The sequence below is a fragment of the Podarcis erhardii genome (genome assembly GCF_964252035.2).
Source record: "Podarcis erhardii genome assembly, chromosome: 1".
Classification (NCBI taxonomy): domain Eukaryota; kingdom Metazoa; phylum Chordata; class Lepidosauria; order Squamata; family Lacertidae; genus Podarcis; species Podarcis erhardii.
The window spans coordinates 99,578,290-99,598,635 of record NC_138497.1 but is presented as its reverse complement, the minus strand read 5'-3'; the positions used below and the strand labels follow the sequence as shown (position 1 = coordinate 99,598,635).

The following is a 20,346-nucleotide window of genomic DNA, read 5'->3' as shown; positions in this document are numbered from 1 at the left end:
TCCTGAGCCTGTTGTGTGTTTCTTTAAACTGTACTAAGAGTCAAACAATCTTCTGACAACATACCAGTTACAAAGGGATGAACTATTCAGTCCTACACTTGAAATTGCTGTCAACAATTCAGAGGCGAGTGGACTTCTGTAGTTAAGAAGAAGTCCCAAACACACAAACACTTTATGACGGCATGTTATAGCAGAAAGTTGCATATAAAAACCTTATAGGATCAAGAGAGAATAAAGGGAAAGTAACTTATTGAGTATTTTTTTAAGAAATCAACTATAAAAGTTTTTAACCTTGTCTGAGCCCAATGAAAAGGAAGGCTTTGATTCTTTGAAATAGGAGGGTTCTGCATTGTGTGTGGATTCGGTGTTTCCACCCCTTTTCACATCACAAAGAGGCCAGTAAAGACCAAGATTTGTCCAGTGGAATATTGTCTGCTGGTGTGGATTCTAGGTGTGATGAATGAAGGTGCCTGTGGAAGTTTAAGAGAAGGAAGTCCTTTCTATATATTTCTTTTGTATCCACGGATCTAAGAGAGGAATGAATTTCTTAGAATTCCTTTTAAACACAAGAAAGAAACACATTTTTGCCTTCCGTGATTTTTACATTTTCAACCAGAGCCTACCCTTTTCTCTTTCTTGTAAAGGAATACATATAATTCATGTTATTCCCAGGGGAGGAGTGCACTGACCCACCCCAACATCCACCTTATTTTTATCCAGTGGTACCTCGGGTTACATACGCTTCAGGTTACAGACTCGGCTAACCCAGAAATAGTACCTCAGATTAAGAACTTTGCTTCAGGATGATTACAGAAATCGTGCTCCGGTGGCACGGTGGCAGCAGGAGGCCCCATTAGCTAAAGTGGTTCTTCAGGTTAAGAACAGTTTCAGGTTAAGAACAGACCTCCGGAACGAATTAAGTACTTAACCCGAGGTACCATTGTATCTGTGTTTTTTGAAAAAACCTTACTTGTTTCTGATTTACTACACACACTCTCCACTTTTATCACTAATTTGTGTTCTCAGCCACTCTGTATACAGTGGTACCTCGGGTTAAGAACTTAATTCGTTCTGGAGGTCTGTTCTTAACCTGAGGTACCACTTTAGCTAATGGGGCCTCCCGCTGCTTCCCTGCCACCGGTGCATGATTTCTGTTCTCATCCTGAAGCAAAGGTCTTAACCCAAGGTACTATTTCTGGGTTAGCGGAGTCTGTAACCTGAAGCGTCTGTAACCCGAGGTGCCACTGTAATATGAAGCTCTGTGTCCCCCCCCCCCAACTTTAGCTTTCTAAAAAAAGCTCAAGCTCCACAACTTTGGTTTCCTAAAAAAAGCTCCACAACTTTGGGTAGATCACTGCCAGTTTTTTTATACTGTGAGTAGATCGCAGTCTATTGAGAGTTGGACGTCCCTGCATTACAGCAAGGGGAGAGCAGGGGTTTGTCTCTCTCTCACCTTAAAATAATTAAGAGGAGGCTAAATGGTGTGTATTATTGGCTGTACATTTTTTAAAAAACCTTGCAGCTTCACAGTGGTTTTTCCAGTGCTTGTTTCTGTCCTACAAAAGGCCTTACAATATGATGATGCTTAGAACACAGAGTGGAGTTCTGAAAAACTCTGGGTTTTGTTGTTAAAGCAGAGAGATGTAGGATTTTAAAAAGAGGCTTTTAACTTCTTCTTTTTTTAAACATCCACAATTGTGCTTTAACAGATAAATAAATCTAGTCTTTTTCAGTCGTCCACAGGCAACTTTTGGATGACCTCACTGCTTGAAAAGCCCATGGACCCGAAGGAACATAGAGATATAGAAAAGCATGTAAAGCTTTCTATAAGGTACAGAAAAGTACTGAAAGGACAAAGCAACACAAGGCTTTGTAACAGCCCTGATCCAACTGGAGGGAAGTTATTGACATTGTGCTTTGACACAGAAGAGGAAGACCCACACCCTCAAAAATAAACCACCCCACCTCAATATACCTCACTATTCAGATCATGTGCATAACCAATGCACACCCCTCGTTATTGCATTCTAGCATTGCTTACATGCCTGATGTTAATAATATAGGGTGTTGCACAATCTACATATGCTGAAAATCCCTCTTTATGACACTGTTAAAGGGAGTTCTGATGTATAGCAATGGCCCCCTTGCCTGCATTGTAGGGAAACCTAGGAGAACTTGGGACATCAGACTAAGATTGGAGATTTGGGAGAAAGAGTTGGAGTAGTCAAAAAGGTATATATCTGATATATACTTTCATTTGCTTCTTCAGGAGCAACAACAAATCAATAGACATTCTCGCATCTAGCCATCATAGAATTGTCAATATAATCTCTCTCCAGTCCAGGTGCATAGACTATGCCATTTTTTGAAAGGCATTGACAAAAATAAAACTTTCAGCTCTTCATTGAATGGAAGAAGTCACAACGAAGTTACTCTTTATCCCAGCTCCCAAATTTCAGCAACATTCTGATCTTTAAACACATAGTTTGATGGTTAAGAAACAGAATTTCAGTACAGTGGTACCTCGGGTTAAGTACTTAATTCGTTCCGGAGGTCCGTACTTAACCTGAAACTGTTCTTAACCTGAAGCACCACTTTAGCTAATGGGGACTCCTGCTGCTGCCACGCCGCCGGAGAACGATTTCTGTTCTCATCATGAAGCAAAGTTCTTAATCTGAAGCACTATTTCTGGGTTAGCAGAGTCTGTAACCTGAAGCGTATGTAACCCGAGGTACCACTGTATTGCAAATTATCTCCAAATCTCCTGCATTTCATATACGCATGCCAATGTCTGTGGGTTAACATGGTGGGAGGGCTTTACAGGGCATGCAGTATGAATGCCTGGTTGAGGATTTTCAATCTTTAGTTCCCTGGAACTCACTCTGCATTCCTTTCTGAGCACTCCATTGCGGAGCTGGCTGTGTGTGGTCTGATGCAGGAATCTGAAATGAAGGCTTGGCTCCATGGTCAGTCTCAGATCTAAATTTACAAGGCCCACTTCCACATCCCTCTGGGTATCTGCAAATATGCCTCCCTGCCCCCCCAGGTTTGCTGTTCTGTGGAAATCAGCCCTGGTACTTTCCCCTACAGTTGGCGTTTTTGCTCTCCCAGGGATCTATAAGTCATCCATCATCGCTTGTCTTAACTGATTCAGCCACCTCTTAAACAAAGAAAGGTGGAAAATGGCAAATCCAAATTACTTAATTATTTAAGTTGTATTACTTACCGACTGCGCAGAGGTGTTTGGAGGATTGATTAGCTAACACGGCTGCGAGGAGCTCTGAAGACAAAAAACTGCAACTGAGCAATAAATTGCAGGTCACCAAGCCCTGAGTCAGCTCTTCTGAAATCAATGGAAGCCATTTAATGGCTTGAGCGAACAGAGGCTCAAAATGCCAAATGAACACATTGGCCTTTGCTGTTAGTGTGCTGGCTGCCAATAGGCATTAGCTACACACATGTAAACTCCCCTTGGTGTAGATTCAAACTTCTTTGAACTCCTGTGACACGCATTAAGAAAACACTGTGGCTATTTTACTAATAGAATGCAGGGGCTGGGTTGAAATGGAAGATCTTTCCTATAAATTGGGCTCTTTAGGAGATGTGCCTACAAACCATCGATTGCACATCGCACACAAGTGGGATGGAATGCCAGTATCCTAGCAGTGCCTTTAAGAGCAATTTGAAAAAGTGAAAAGCATTCCCTTTCTACTATCCTTTGGACATCCCATCTGCCTGAACTAATGGCTGATTAAAGCATAATGAATTTGTATTAAATGGTTCTCCCCTCACAAGTGAAATGCCTGCATTAGGAATAAACTTTAAAGAATTCTCTCTCACTCGCATTCAGAGGAAAATTATTACTCTACTGGGATAAGTAGGAGTTTTGCCATTGTATTAAATTCAGAAATAATTGTACCTCTTTGCTTGAAGTTATTGTATTTACCAGGAGGGGAAAAAACAGTAACATTGATTTTTGCTTCCTATTCCGTGCAAATAGCTTTTCCAAATGGATAGTCATCCTGTAAACTTTTAACCCACATTTTTGCCCAAGCCAGTTTTGCATTCTTCTGTAACTGAGTGTGTTAACTGGAAAAACTAAGTACATTTATCAAAGTGGAAATATTTGCTTGTAGCCATTTCTTCAGTGGAATTCATTATTCAAGATACAGGAGCAGCCGTATTTTTTAAACGAGGGTATAATGCATTTGACTGAAATATAACTGTAGGCACTAAAATACATAGGAAAACTAAATAAGAACTGTGATAATCACTAATAACTACTCAAAACTGAGATTTCATATATGCCATTTCTTATCCACATTCAAGAGGCCACTAGTAACAAGGGGTGCTGACAGGACTTGTCTACATGTGCAACAGAATGAGGTGAGGTGATGGAGGTGGACCACTCTATTTCATACCCATTTTTGAATGTTTCCCTATTTTAAAAACTGGATTTTTTTAAAAGCACAGGCCTGGACTAGGACCATAAGCTTTCCCCCTGATATACAGTACTACCTTTCTACTTGCAGGGACAGTATTTATTCTTATTGTGGTAATATTACTAGATGTTTTCCATTACGTGCGTGCATGGTGACAAATATGTAAGTGTGTACATGCAATGAGATCTTTAGCTTAGAGTCTTGTTTGCCTTGGGGATATTATACTGCATACTAGGAAATGAGTATTCAGAGGACAAGCCAAGGTTCAGAATCAAGACACACAGACAGAAAGACAGACAGGTTGATTGATTTTGGATTAATAGGAGGCTTGTTACAGAATGAAACAGGGCAAATGGAGGTAGGAAATTTCACATGCCAAATATGGAGAAAAATGTATGGTGAGAGATGCCAGACAGACAAGTGGGCACCCAATTGTTAAAAATGAGAGGAGTTGGATAAGAGCGGGTCACTGGCACCAGTGTAGTTAAGCTTAGAAACAGAAAAGTTAGAGAATTGAGGCTTTCTTGTACGAGGCTGTACATCACAAAGTGATGTGTTTGTTCCCTAGGCTCCTCAATGGAACTGAGTTCAGAACAGCAGCAAAAATGGAGAAAGGAAATGAGTACCAGGAGGCAGGAGAGGAATGGAGCCCAGGTAACTAACTACATGCCATAGAAAAGCAGGGTTTTGATGGGCAACGAAAAATTGCATGGGCTGGAAGGTTCCTATATTAATGGCTGCCAAGGAGCTGTTCAGTGGTGGTGGTGACACTTCCATACAAGGCTCTAAGAAGGTGCAAATTCGGGGTCTGCTCTTGGATGGTTGGATAGCCCAGTTGGTTTGAGCGTCATGCTGATAATGCCAAGGTTGCAGGTTCGCTCCCCGTAAGGGGCAGCTGCATATTCCTGCACTGCAGGGGGTTGTACTAGAATACTAGATGATTCTCAGAGTCCCTTCCAACTCTATGATTCTGTGTTTAAGTTATGAACTGAGTGACAAGAGAGCCATTTGCACAAGAAGTGTTCTCAAGCAGATATACCTAATACATAATGAGACAATATCATTAATTGCTACAAATTAAGGTCAGCCAATACAATCGTTGCCCTGACTGTTCCTAAGCCCAACCAAAGTTGTTGACCTTTGTTTAAGGATTTCCCCCCAAAGTTGGAGCTATTTTTATTTTTTAGGATTGAAGTTTTGAAGTTGCTGAGCTTTTTTTAGGGTTGTAATTCTTGAGGTTTTTTGAGGATTTTACCCAACAAATAAACTGCCACAGACAGAGGCTGGATTAAACCGACCGGTGGGCTGGATTGGGCCCCCAAAATGGACTTTGGACATGCCTGGCTTAGATGGAAGCCCAAGCACCTTGGCTCAGCGAGGCAGAGCACCTTGAGAGCAGTGGGAACAAACAAAAGTGGCATTTCTCCCAATTTGAAGTTGCCTATTCTACACTACCACCTTGAGAAATTATAATACTCACTTACAGTGTAAAGTTGAGCACTCTGTTCTACCACTTCAGTATTCTCCCATCTTATTCTGCCTGCAGGTGTAGACCCAATGTAATAAGCATGCACTTTTTTATTGAATGCATGAAGATTAGAATGCTATTATAATTTAGGTGGCTGGGAAGAAGGTTGAGTTCATGGTAATGATTTCATTGGAATAAGTGCTAAAGAAAAGTCAAATACCACTCCACTGAAAGACTGTATTCAAAAGTGACCACTTAGACTCTCAACTGACTTGGAACAAAAATTGTTCACATTGTGCAGAAGCTTAATCCATTCTGATGGGTAACAACTTTAATACATCCAAAAAGTCGGGTTGTGAATATCTGATATACTGCCTTGCAGTTTAGAATAGAATGACATTGCTTTTAAAATAATCTGCCCCTTCACTCACATATGGTAATAAAATTACGTTCCGGGGAAATTAACGTCAATCTTGTAGAACTTGGTTAAATATTTAGCAAAGCTTGTGCTAACCATAAATGGGCCAATCTTTCCTTTCTTTCAGAACAATAGAGATGTCAATTTAGCTAATGGTAATTGTCTTCCCACGAGCCCATTATGGACAAAAGGAAATTCTTTACTGTCTTTTAAGGATTATGACGAATTTCATTCTGCCTTTGTCAGAGCAGTCACTGTGGCATGAGTTGAAGCTCAAGAGTGGAATAAAACCTAAGATGAGGGCAGCCGTGCCATTTACTACCCATCTAGTTGTGTGGGGCTGGTCGCTTCTGCTCTGGTGAGAAGCCAGGCAGCAAACTGACCTTTCAACCATCTTAGTGCTAAATTAGGTGTCACTGTAGGCAGGGGCCTTGTCAGAATGTGGCCAACAGGCTTTTGAGATGGGTATGAGATCTCCTGCCCTTTCTCTTCCCCTACCCATTAAAAAAAGAAAAGGAGGGGGGATTCAACAAACTAGTCCTAGTCGCAGAAGCCTACATAAGGACTTCTGCTAGTACAGTGGGGCTTTTGTCCCTTCACTCCCCTACATACCCTTTAAATTGGCTTGAGCGGGGACAGGAGAATTCCCAGAACAGCTTGCTGGTGAGGTCATTTTAACCACCTAACACCATCCCTGCTTGTAGTGCTCTGGCCTTAAGGGAGAAAATTCATATCTATCTATGGCTTCTTTTCAGATGGAAATCACCAAAACTCAGAACTCTCAGATGGGCACCATTACCATTATAAGAGAACAAGAGAGGCATTCATGGTGAGTTCTGACACCTCTTTTTCCAGAGAAATAGCACCAAAATCTCCAAAACTATTCAGGATGGTGGCTGGACTATTTTTAACTTAGTTAGTAATGACAGCTAGATTATTTTCTGTTGGCTGCTTATTTATTTATTGGCCAATGCCCTAGCTGTCAACTTTTCCCTTTTCTTGTGAGGAATCCTATTCAGAATAAGGGAATTTCCCATTAAAAAAAGGGAAAAGTTGACAGGTATGGCCAATGCAGGGGGAAGAGTAGCTTTCAATTGTGGATATACCTGCTGTAGTAGAGAGATACATGCAGCTCTTTTGAGAACATCTAAAGACAAGTTCTTCATTCAGAGAAACAGACCTGTAATGGAGAACATCTTCACCTCTTGAGACTTACTGAATCTAGTTTTTCATACATAATTGCAACATGACCCCATTTTGAATCCCTCTCTCATACATTTGGCTCATGAATGTGGTATGATTAGGCTATCAGGAGATTTTCATTCTGTTGGACCAAAAAGAAAACCTTTTACTGACAGAGATTGCAGTGTGTCTGGATCAACATTCCCACACTCTTTAGCTTTTTATTTGCTTATAAATACATGTCAATACCACAAGATGGCACTTCCTTACTTGCAACATATACTATTACAAACACGTATCTTCTTCAGGATGTTCAGAATGTAGACTTGGAAACCTTTTTAAAATGCAAGGCCTTCTACAAACAGTATTTTGTGTGTGTTAAGATGTATAATAAATAAGGTCAAGAATAAACTTTAAAAAAAAAGAATTTACAAATATTCCAGATAATAAAGTTTAAAATACAAAAGCAGAATTCATATTAAACAAACTGAATTACAGTTTTCAATGGTTAAAAATGTATCTAAATGGCTTAATACTAATTTAAAATATATATTTGAGCACTTTCATTTTCCTAGTCATCAAAACATCTGCCAGTTTGTTTTTTCTTCTTCCTCCTCTTCAAAAAAACAGGTTTACAAAGCGATCTGGGTCCTGTGCTGCGAAATTTTTCCCAGTGCTTGTTATCCTGCTCCTCTGATCTCAATCTGAAGGGAAATCAGATTGTTTTCCCATCTAAGAAATCCAAGAACTTAGAAAACGAAGGGAATTCCAGACATTTTTGAGAAACGTATGAATCAGTTTCACAGTCCAAATGTAACTCAAATGTAAACACTAGAAAACTCATTGCTGAAAGAGGTGAAGAATAAAGAAGCTTGCACTAATATAGTGCGTAATGATGCCATGTCGAACTTGTCCATTACAGTAAATGTCACCTTTCCTCCCCCCAGGATTGTCATGCTTTTAAAGGTAAAAATCAGTAGTAGCCTGCAGATTGACTTGTTCATCCTTATTCCCATTGATAAACAGGAAAGATGCATTTCTCAGGTCCCCCTTGGGAAAAGTGTTGCCAAGTTATAGAAGGTCCTTGAGTGCCATGTTCTTCAGATAAACCAAAAGGCAAAACTGCTACATTTGCAAACTGTATTCTGCCCATGTGTATCAGCAATTGTGAGATGCTTCCAAAAAACATAAATAAGATCCAAACCAAGAAAGGGAAAAAATGGTGGGCGGGGAAGCAGTTAAGGCAGTTGATGTCTACATTTGGATTTCGGTCCACGTCACATGTCAACATCTCCATCGTAGGCTAGGGTCAGACACTTCGGTTGTGGAGAAGCATGTTGCTGCTGCTTTGGCTTTTTGCTAAAAGGGGGGAGAAAACATCTCTTTAGAAAACTTAAAATATGAATTAAATATAATGCAGTGGGTTTCCAGGTCAGCTCTGCCTTAATGGAGGCAGCCCCTACGATAGTGGGAGATAGTTGGTGAAGGAAGAACAAGGATGATTGAGGGTAATCATCCTTGTAAATTCCTCCCAGGGACCAGAGAAATGGGCTTCACTCACAGTTCATCTTGGTACCTGGCTCTTGCTCCGGCATGGAATATGGGGGCTGGGCAAGGAGGCACTGAGTGCAAAAGCACTTAGCCTGCCGAAAACCCTCCAACGCCGCCATTAAGAAGTAGAGGTTCTCTTGTTAATTAGAGCTTAATTGGACTAAAGTAAAATAATACAATGGGCATGATCCAGCCAAAGTTAAACACTATTGATTGTGATGGGTGATTTAAGCACATGGCTAAAGCTTTTTGCACTGAAATCAATTGGACTTAAAAGTGGCTGGGTCATGCAAAACTGGAATGCTGTATTGCAGCTATAGCTAGCTGTTTCCCCCATGCAGTTAAAATATGGAATATCTGACAACTCTACAAGTGTGTCTGCAAATTCCAGAGCAAAGAATGTTCAGCTGTTAGTTGACAGAAAATATAAATTCTAAGGACACAATCTAAGGTTGCATTAAGAAGCTTTAAATTTGTTTGTTAAATGACAATTCAAAATGTAAATTAGGAAATTTGTGAGATCTTATGCACTCTACAAGATCTCATCAAATCTTGCCAGAACCCACCATTGCTGCTGCACAACCCAGGTAAGGGAGGGGCAGGGGGAGGGAGGCTCTGACAGTGGAGGCAAAACAGGGCTGACTCTACCATTAGGCAGCAGCCTCAGGTGGCAGATTCTGAGAGCCAGAGAATGAACAGAACTATGTGTTCCTGCTCTATACCCCCTAAGCTACTCTGCTGTCTTCAAGTGCAGTGGAAGGCACTCTCTATTTGTCAGCAATGAATTAAGACCAACTACCAGTCTTTTGTAGGGATGCGGGTGGCACTGTGGGTTAAACCACAGAGCCTAAGGCTTGCCGATCAGAAGGTCGACAGTTCGAATCCCCATGACAGGGTGAGCTCCTGTTGCTCGGTCCCTGCTCCTGCCAACCTAGCAGTTCGAAAGCACACAGTGCAAGTAGATAAATAGGTACTTTTCCGGCGGGAAGGTAAACGGCATTTTTGTGTGCTGCTCTGGTAGGCCAGAAGCAGCTTAGTCATGCTGGCCACATGACCCGGAAGCTGTATGGCGGCCCCCCTGGCCAATAAAGCGAGATGAGCGCCGCAACCCCAGTCGGCCACGACCTAATGGTCAGGGGTCCCTTTATCTTTACCTTACCAGTCTTTTGTACTGTGAGGAGATGCCATTTTACCCTCTGCCTCAGGCAGCAAAATGTCTTGGGGCTTCCCTGAGACAGAACATAGGTATTCTGGCTAGTAGGCACTGCTAACTTTTCCTCCATGAATCTCCTCCATGCTTTAAAGTTTAAGCCATTTCCTTCCACTTTTCTTAACAACTAGTCTGTTGGGCTCAAAAGCTCGCTCACAATTTTGTGGCATTTCAGTGGGTCATCACCAACAGGGACTGCAAAAAATACCAGCTATAAAAGTGACTGTTGAACCCCTCTCAATATGCATGAGGTCATGCATTCTGCTTTGCTTATTTTGTGAAATTCTTTCTGGGGTTAGGCAGAAGTGTATTAATTTGGCATGCAGATGACTGGCAAACAGCACTCCATTGTGTTCCCTGCTATGGGATAAGTGACAGCACTTTGCTCCTGCCTGCTCTGCTCCTCCACTGGTGCTCATCCTCGGCAATCCACCTTCTGTTTCTTACACTATACCCTTTTTATTTTCAGCTCATCCTGCTTTTTAAAAGTGCCTTCCATTTTTCCTTTCTGTTCGGAATTGTATGTGATTAAACCTCCCAGTAACAGTTTTGGTAAGAGCTGCTCAATATCGGGACAGACTCCCTCAGAAGGCAGTGGGCTCTTGAGGTTTTTCAACAAGGGATGGATGGCCATCTGTTGGGGATTCTTTAGCTGTGATTCCTGCAAAGTCTAGATTCCTAAAAGACTAGATGACTTCCAACTCCCTTCCAGCTCCGTTCCTGTGGGTGTAGTGACAACATAAAATGAAGCTCTGAAAGTACACATGGTTCTCTCTTGTACATACATATTATTTTGTGCTTCATCCTAAGAAAAAGTGACAATGTTCTCAAATACCACATTGTTTCCTAATTACATCCAGCAAAAAACAATGTGACATTGGAGTGTTGTCCTTGCAAGTTATTTATCATTTTGATTTATATTAACTTGATTTGAGTTCATCCATCCTGGTTCTAGTGAAGTGTCTGAAATTGAGATAAAAACCTATAAAATAAGGAGCCAGTGTGGTCTAGTGGCTAGAATGTCATGAAGCTCCCTGGGTGACATTAGGCCAGTCCCTGCCTCCTAGCCTAACCTACCTCACAAGGTTGTTGTGGGGAAAGCCAGAGAAAAGGGGGGAGGCATTTATACCACCTTGGGATATAAATGCAATAAGTAAAATAAAAATAAAACAAAGAAAAGAATAAGTAGACAGAATACTTACCAAACAAGGTATGAGGTGAATATTAGGGAAACTATCATGAGAAACCCACCCGCTGATACTCCATAGACCCATATTTTAAGTTTTCCATCTGGATCAGAAAAGGGAAGAAAACAAAACGAGGCAAATTGTAACTTTTAAACATTGAAATGAAGTGATTATCTAGCTATGAACATAGTAAAAAGAAGCATATACACAGAAATCCATGTAGCATGCAATGGTGAGATAACAAATGCCGATCAGTTGCTCCTATGAGAGATGCCCATCTAGATACAAAAATAAGCTTCTCTATGCACATCAACTTCACCAAATTCTGGTCTGTGGGTGTGAGACTGCATTCAGCACCACGGGTGGACCTGTACCTAATACATAATCAATGCTGCCCGAATCATCTACTTGTTAAGTAAATAAGAACAGAAGACTATGCTGAATCCTCCTGTTTGCCTGGCAGGTGATCAGCACTGTCAGCACTCACAGTGACAAGCAATCTTGGGATAAAGGGCATCTTCATCAGCCCAGCAGCAGGTGTGCAGCCGTCTGCTTGATTCCCAGTTCCCTGGATTGGGACCACTGTGATTAGAGCCCAAAGCAACATGGAGGTGACTGACAGATGCAATTAAGAGTTTTGCAGAAAATATCAATCTAGGAATTAGACTAGTTTTTTTCCTCATTGTATGGCAGCCTCATCTACTAAAGACAACTGTACCTTTCTTGGTTAATTATGTTAGAATTATAAAAATGGCATTGGCTGTAACACTGCAAATATTGCAGTGATGTTTTGGCACAATTTTACAATGTAATGTAAATGGAATTCAATGCATTTAATTAAGTTGCAAATGAGAGTTTGCATATCCTGCAGCAATGTTTCTAATTGCATGATCCACTGCACTAATTTTATTTTTATAGTGTGTGGATTAAAAAAATATCTCTCACCACATTTTATCTTTTTTTACCTGGATTAAAAGGCTGAATGGACCATCCTTTGAAAATATCATGCATTTTTGAGTTGATGGGTTTATGTTTTGCAGCATTTGTTTTGACATCAGCTTTCTTATCTTCTAAACCAGGTATCTTCATGCAGTAATCCAGGAAGCCATTTGATCTCATTATTTCTGTATAGCCTCTCTCGCAACCGCAGGTTCCACTCTAGGTAATAAGAATGTATTCAGCACTGAAATCAGCCCATAGAAACTCACCACAAAAGATGTTTCTGCTGAGAGGTTGCTGGCTTTTCACAGGTTAACCTGATGCCAAATGGTTTATGTATTTGTTTAAGTTTAAAGCCCAACCTATCCCAAAGGCTTAGGACAGATTGCCAGTATTGTACAAACTGATAAAAGGGTTTCTTTTATCATAGTAAAGCAATGGGGGATCTGCCCCTTTTTTGCTTGGTTTGGATAAAAGCATTGTAACAGAAACACGGATCACAAAATCTATCTTTGTAAAAAAAAAGTTCACGCCAGTGAAAATCCTGCAACGTTAGAAAGGCTAAGTTAGTAAAAAATACCTAAGGCTAGGCAGACTGACATGGGAGCAACCCCCTTTGCATTCAGTTGGACTTATTTCAGATAGGCATGCATGAACTCACACATATGCAGTGCTGCTGTTGCTTGTCTATATCATTTCATATTGTAGCTGGAAGATCAAAGATACAAATGCTAACCTTCCCAATCTGCGGGGTTTGTAAGTGTAGGGATGTACAAACATACCCCGCTGCATGTGGAGTCTGAAAAAAACTCAGCCAAACAGCAGGTACATCATGGCTCCCAGTCATGGTTGCTATCACTCTATAGGCATTGATTTTCAACATATTAACTTTTCAAGGTGTAACATCTACCTGACTGCTTGTACCAGACCTATCCTACATTTTCATTACACTTTAAAGGTAAAGGTAAAGGTACCCCTAACCGTTAGGTCCAGTTGCAGACGACTCTGGCATTGCGCGCTCATCTCGCTATATAGGCCGAGGGAGCTGGCGTACAGCTTCCGGGTCATGTGGCCAGCATGACTAAACCACTTCTGGCAAACCAGAGCAGCGCACGGAAACACCGCTTACCTTCCCGCCGGAGCGGTACCTATTTATCTACTTGCACTTTGACGTGCTTTCGAACTGCTAGGTTGGCAGGAGCAGGGACCGAGCAACGGGAGCTCACCTCGTCCTGGGGATTCAAACCACTTTCTGATTGGCAAGCCCTAGGCTCTGTGGTTTAGACCACAGCGCCACCCCACAAATAACCCACTGCCTGGTATTCCTTGTGGAATATATAAATGGGTCCAAATGTGTGGCAAAATTCTCCTCGCCACATGAGTGAATGTCATGGACTGGTTCTAGCTGGCATCCCTCCTGTGAGAGAAGGCTGATTGATCTAGGGGAGGCTTCCATCAGCAAAATGGAAAAGCAATTTTCAGTGATTCCTCCTTCCACTGTAGATTTGAGGAAGGGGCTGAAGGTGTGAGAGAAAATTGCCAAAGGTTGCAGTGCATTGTCACACACCTTGCAAGCTTCCAACAGGTGAACAGGAAGCTGGATGAGACTGGCCATTGGCCTGATTCAGCAGGTTTGTCTTATGTTCTTAACCAAGAGCCTTCTGCCAGCAGGGGGACACCGCCTGAATATAAGCCATGGTTACCGCCCTGTGGTGGAATGCCACTCGGTCACCTGTATGCACTTTTCTTTGGTGGAGAAAATTACAACCATTAGGCACAATGACCTGGCTTACACATTGTGTTAAACCAAACTATGGCTTAGCACAAAGGAGCAAACCTGTGGGTTCCTGGAGCAAAGACTGCAGCTGTGCCACCCAGAGCAAAGTCATGATTTGGCTTAGCAGTACATACAATCCTGTCCTGATCCAGAGACACCATTAGCTGTGTTGAAGTTTTGTTTTTGGCTTACTCCTCATAGGTTGTTGTGGATGTTATTATCTGTGCTAAGTAACTGGGCCAAAGTCAAAAGGGAAGGGAAGCTATCCTAGTAGGATAATTTTATTTCAAATAATTCTGGAGGAGGAGGAAGAATAACACAGCTTCTGAACAGAGAGGGGACCAGGCTGCTGATGGCACATGAACTGAATATTCTTTCTGGTGGACAAGGATAATTTTTTTTTGGGGGGGGGGCTCACAGCCTTATATTTAAAATTACAATCAACTTTCCCTGGACATGTGAATGAAAATAAGAAGAAACAAAGTTAACTAGGCTTGGCAAACCACAATAAACCACCATGCATATACATTCTGCATTATTTTTCCACAGTGCCTATATATCTAATTAAATTATTGGATTATCTCACTAGGTGGTGTCCTACACATACTAAACAATGCCTCTAGGCTGTGGGTGGGTGTTGCAAAGTCTAAGCACAATGTATTAGCTGTAAACAAATGTTAATTTTGACTATGTAAAGTACACAATCTGGATTACCTGCGTGCAGTAAGAAAAGGGCTTCCGACAGGCTGGGCTGCAATGCCTGGTTGTAGCTGGCTGCATCTGAATGGAACAACCCCCTGTAAGAGCAAATGTCAAGAGGTACATTTCAAAAAGAGTCAGTGATATCTGTGGGGAAAACTTTACTTTGCTGCAACACTGCCTTTGGCAAAAAAAAGAAACAAATGCCAGTGTGTTCATTTTGCTGTAATTCCTAGAAGATCTACTCCCTGCACTGCAGGCCTTTTCCCACCTGGCCTGGGAAGGGCCCTGACTGACTCCAGCTACAAAAGCCAAGGCTGCTGAACAGACTCTTGTGTGCAGTGTTATTTCGGGGGCGTTGTTGGGGGAGGGCTGTTGCTGTTGTTGAGGTTACTTTTTTTGGTATCTTATTATTTATGTGTAATTTGTTCAGTACGCCTGGGGCTTTCACTTTGGAAAGGCAGTATACAAATAAAATGAGTTGTTTGATATTACTCCTGAGATGCATTAGCCTTTAAATGAAATGAACGGAAGTGACTTTATCCCCCATTGCTCACTAATGGCATTCCCACTTGGTTATAAAGAGATCATGTTGAGTCTGCCGGCAAATGTGATTCAGCCCTTCGTGAATTTGGTGATAATTCAAACCAATTCACTATCCATACTGAATCTGAATGCCCCAAGCATTTCTAAGAGGAACAAGGGGGAAGGCTCTAGGGAGTGAAGGAATGAATGGTACAGAGATGAAGAACTGGAGAATTGGCTATTCCTACTTGTACTTGTGGATTCTCCTTTTGTCTCTGACATTCATTGTGTTGTCAGTGAAAATGGATATTCCAACTTAAGCACTTATCCTTCAGTTCTGTTAGCATGATTATTATTTGAAACCTGTACAATATTTGTAAAATGCACATTCCATTAACAATGAAATCAAGTGGGTAAATTAATGGCAGAGTCAGCCAAAGCTAATTGCTTGCTGGAATCTTTCTGCCATGTATGTACCTGCTCTCAAATCATTCTTTATTTGGGTGGGCTGATCCCTCCATGTCGTAGTCATTGTGTGTGCATATTCCTGCCTGCACTAGGTGGCTGAACTATTATTTTATGTAAGATATTTATAATCTGATTCAATCAACAGGGATTCATGAAGCGGCTGAAAATGAATCACAATCAAACAATAGGAAACAGCAACTAAAATAAAAATATGCCAGCTAGCTCAGTCTTGTATATACTGAATTGAAGTGGCTCTTAAGGGCTCTAAACTGGATACATTCCCAGGCTTACCTGGTAATGGTATGGATTGAACCTGGAACCGCTGGTATTGAAAATACTCACTCTACCACTGAGCTATGGCCTGTCAGCAACAATGAGTCCTATTTTTAAAAAGCTGAAGTAAATGGCCATTGTTTTAATCTATTTCTAAAATACAGCAGGGGTAAAACTAGGTGAACAAATGAGAGAAGGACATTTCAGGTTAAATAGATACTGTGTTCCTCCAAATTCTGGTTCTCAAGAGACCACTAAAATAGCCCTCAAAGAGAATCCCACGTACAGGAACATTTCCCTTTCCTCTTAAACAACATCGTCATCATTATCATCACTGTATAAGTCATAGTTCTGGAACATTTCTAGACTGTGTGCAGTAGACGCGAGGATGTCCCTACCTGTGACATTCACCCCATCAGAACGCTGGCACCACACTGTGCGTTCATTATCTCGCCAAAGACTTGTTTTCCATACATAATTATAGCACTTCCCTCCTATAGTCCAAACAACAGGGCAACATTAATCAGTTTGCAAGGTAGCATGTATTCACGCATTTACAATGTATCCTGTTTTTCTTTCAGATGAAATTCAAAATTTCCTAATAGGCAAACAGTTAAGGCTGTGATTCTATATACACTTAGCTGGGAGTAAGCCCCACTAAGTTCAATTAGCTTATTTCAAAACAAAGGTTTATGGGATTGCACTGTAAATAAATTATACCAAAACATGCAAAGAGGACACACATGAGGGCATTTGGCTGTGCTCATTGTTTCCCCATTGAGTCCACCCCATTCCCCCCTCTGCCACTCGCCTGCTATTGCCTTTGAATTTTTTTGGTCATTGTGGGATGAGAAAAAAGAATGTTTAAAGTCTAATTTCAAGGCATGATTAAACACCAAAAACGCAATAATACCAAGATGGTGCTCCTTTTAGGCTGAGTGAGGTGGTCACCTAAGGCAGCTAATTCTGGGTCTCATGAAAGGGCAGGAAATTTTTATTTTTCTTGTAAAGGAGGCTGAGAGACGCAGGTGACATATTCTGCCTCATGTGTAAACAACCTGACTGGCATTGAGTACTATGAACCTTGACTTGGGGAGGTGTCATTTTCTGTTCTGCCTCAGGCAGCAAAGCGTCTTGGGCTGGCCTTGACAGCAATAACAAAGTAGTGCGAACGCTTCTGTAAAATACAGCGAAAGGGCTGAGCAAGAAACATTCCCTACCGGAGCATGGCCGTGTCTCCAATTCTTGTTCAGGGCAGCTGTCTTGGTTTTCAAAAGACTGAATTATAAACGTTCTTGACCGAGACTGACGACCCATAGACTCAAAGCTCCTGCCATCTATACACGTTAATTCACAAGAGCTCCACTCTGACCATTCTGTCAAATGACAATCACCTGTGTGTAAGAAGAAGGGGGAAAGAGGGAACTTCTATAGCTCTATTACTTATGTCTCTGAAGGTTTGAACTTGAAATCACAGCAATGCCAGTTGGAACTTAATAGGTAACACTACTTGTTCTGCTATCTCTTATCATTCAAAATCAGATTCTTAAAAGGTTTAGACCGTTCATGGTAATGACTTTTTTAAGGTCCAGGGAGACATTTTTCCAGTTAATACATGTTAGGCTGACATCTTGACTATTTTTCTTCTTCTTCTTTCCTGATAGAGGATAATATAACTTGCTTGCTTGAATTCATCTACATGGTGTTTTAGTTAACATTTTACTGCATAGATCTGATATTTGCGTCTAGCAAAGTGGCATGAGCATTAAAATTCTTAAAGTGCCAGGGTCATTGCTGTTGCAGGATGATAGAGAAAGGTTCTGTTTGGATGCTTAGATCTGGGCTTTACCCAATGTGTTCATCCCTGCCACTGCATTCCCTTATTGGCCTCGCCACCATCTATTCCTTTGGGTCGGGTTGAAGATGGTTCAGTCCCCCATGACTGATGACTCTCATATTCAACTGTTGAGGAACATGGCCTCCTCACAGAAGTGAAAATCACAGCGCCAAGCAGCAAGTGTTGGATTGGAAAGCCCCTCTAGACCCAGGATTGTGGAAAACTATGTCTGATTTGCAATGGAGCTATCAGGAAGGAAGGGCAATTTGTCACTGAAGCAGAGTAAGAGCTTAATCAAATTCTGAGCATGTGCTAAAACCCTCACATGTGAAAAGTTGTAACATCAGCTTGAAATAAGTCTCATTAGACATAAGTGCAGGGTCACAGTTTGGGAGTATGTGCACACAACTTTTTATGAAAACAATGTGTAGTGATAATTCATATGATGTATCCATTATTTATAAATCTTATCATCACTACTAGTGATAGAATCATAGAATTGTAAAGCTGGAAGGGATCCCAAGGGTCATCTAGTCCAAGCCCCTGCAATGCAGGAATCTCTGCTAAAGCATACCATGGCAGAAGACCATCCAACCTAGTCATTCTAGATATGTATGCCCATATGGCTCACTTGTATGCTATGCACACATTCAGTAAAGCTGAACCATGTAGAATGAAGGTGTGCATGTTCCTAATAGAAGCCTGGGAAGAATCACATAGAGAACTACAATATTGCTCTAGCTTTGCATAGAATTCTTAAGAACTGCAGGATTGTGAATGCCTTTCTTAATGTGATGGGACTCTAATTAGAAGAGGTTTTACAGTATATTATAAATGGGAGAGCATCAATTATGAAAGGGCAATATGTGAAATCAAGAATATTTACTTTGGCTTAAAGGCCAGTCTCTTAAGGGACTAAGACTGCAATCTTATGCACACTTAACTGGGAACAAGCCCCATTGAACACAATGAGATTGTCTTGGAAGTCAAAATGGACTCTGTGTGACTTGCTCCAGAGGAGTCATGTTTAGGATTGGAGATCAAGGAAGCTCAGAGTAGGCTGCAGATAAGCATATTATTAGGCGGCAAATGTGAATCAAATTATAGTGTCATATTGTCTTGCAGAACATGACCGTGTGCGCGCAATGGCGCAAGGGCAAAACAAAGTCCTCCACAGAGTTTACCTGGGCAAGGCACAGAACACGGAAGCTGCAATGCACCATCTTTAGATGGAAGCTCTCCACACAACGAACTTTCCGCTTGTTTAGATGTTGCCGATAAAGAGCCATCATGTATCATACATGTGAGGTCCCGTACTTGGAATCCGTCCCCGCACTGTCCACCCTAAGAGAAATAATGGAAGTTTATGGTACTAAAATAGCTCTTACTACATTAATAATGAATGCTAAGTATACTGTATAGATCCTGTCTCCTGGAAGCTTCCCAGAGCATTTGTAAAGTGAGCAGATTATGTCCAGATGGAAGATGTGGCCTTTCCTATTTCCAGCATTTGCCTGCAGTCCACACAACTGAGAGAAATTTGTTAGGTTACCAAAGAATGCGTATCCAGTGCACTCTGAGCATCAGATCTTCAGAAAGTGTCACTTCACTGGAGGCAAAAACAAAGACAAATACTCTTTGAACTTCTGGAAGACCTAGATGAACTAAAAACCTAGCTCAAAACATTGCTCTATGAGCTAATAAAATTATATGCGAGAGGAAGGGGCTTTGTTCATTTCTCAGAAGAGATGTTAATGGTGACAATTTTATACGTGTCTTTTAAGCATATATCACAACTTTCTCTCTGCCATAGTTTCCCCTGTGCATCATCCAATTATTTTGACATGAAGAAAGCAAAGCAGACCCCATCCTCTCCCACATGAAAAAAGTTGAGTGTGGAAAATCAGTTTAAAGTTAAGGCAATATATTGGATCAAATGTTTCAGAAGAAGCATGATCTAAGAGGTATAAATGGGGAGAGGGGTGGAGAAACACATGAGGCAAGTCAGTGCAAGCTGAATGTGGCATGAAGGCAGAGAGGGCATGCAGGCTGCTGGTGCTGACAAAGCAGAGGTATATATTTTTGAGGCTCCACAACTCACGTCAGCGTTTACATTTTCAGACCATTAAAAAAAAATAATCACCCCAAGGAGAAAAGTCACACTCAGCACTTCATGCAATGGCTTTAAACTATACTGTTTCAAGGCCTTTTGAGGTACTGAGACAGACTACATAGTGTTCTTAGTGCAAAAGTCAATTTCCTTCATGGCAGAATTCACTGAAATTAAATCATGCTTTGATCTAGGGTTGCTGCTATAAAAAAGATCTATGACACTCATCCCAGTGCTATTAGAAATGTATGTTCCTTTGG

At 41.3% G+C, this 20,346-nt stretch overlaps 1 protein-coding gene and 1 long non-coding RNA gene across 12 annotated transcripts in view; one reads left to right on the top strand and one right to left on the bottom strand.

The window, feature by feature from the left end:
* Nucleotides 1-20,346, top strand: part of LOC309348642 — a 126,444-nt gene that overhangs the window by 95,542 nt on the left and 10,556 nt on the right. For 2 of the 3 annotated variants that reach the window (XR_014159497.1, XR_014159499.1), the window contains 2 exons: nucleotides 5,011-5,096; nucleotides 7,084-7,157. This is a non-coding gene — a long non-coding RNA (uncharacterized lncRNA). Of the gene's footprint in view, nucleotides 1-5,010; nucleotides 5,097-7,083; nucleotides 7,158-20,346 lie in introns of those variants that run through there. The other variant, XR_014159498.1, reaches the window with a different exon arrangement.
* THSD7B (thrombospondin type 1 domain containing 7B) overlaps nucleotides 7,718-20,346 on the bottom strand; it is a 616,280-nt gene continuing 603,651 nt past the window's right edge. For all 9 annotated transcript variants that reach the window (XM_081870551.1, XM_081870552.1, XM_081870547.1 and 6 more), the window contains 7 exons: nucleotides 19,161-19,320; nucleotides 17,360-17,533; nucleotides 16,538-16,633; nucleotides 14,889-14,971; nucleotides 12,424-12,616; nucleotides 11,474-11,561; nucleotides 7,718-8,869 (listed from right to left, as the gene is read on the bottom strand). In XM_081870551.1, the coding sequence (XP_081726677.1) occupies nucleotides 8,788-8,869; nucleotides 11,474-11,561; nucleotides 12,424-12,616; nucleotides 14,889-14,971; nucleotides 16,538-16,633; nucleotides 17,360-17,533; nucleotides 19,161-19,320 (876 nt within the window). In that variant the 3' untranslated portion in view covers nucleotides 7,718-8,787. The remainder of the gene's footprint in view (nucleotides 8,870-11,473; nucleotides 11,562-12,423; nucleotides 12,617-14,888; nucleotides 14,972-16,537; nucleotides 16,634-17,359; nucleotides 17,534-19,160; nucleotides 19,321-20,346) is intronic.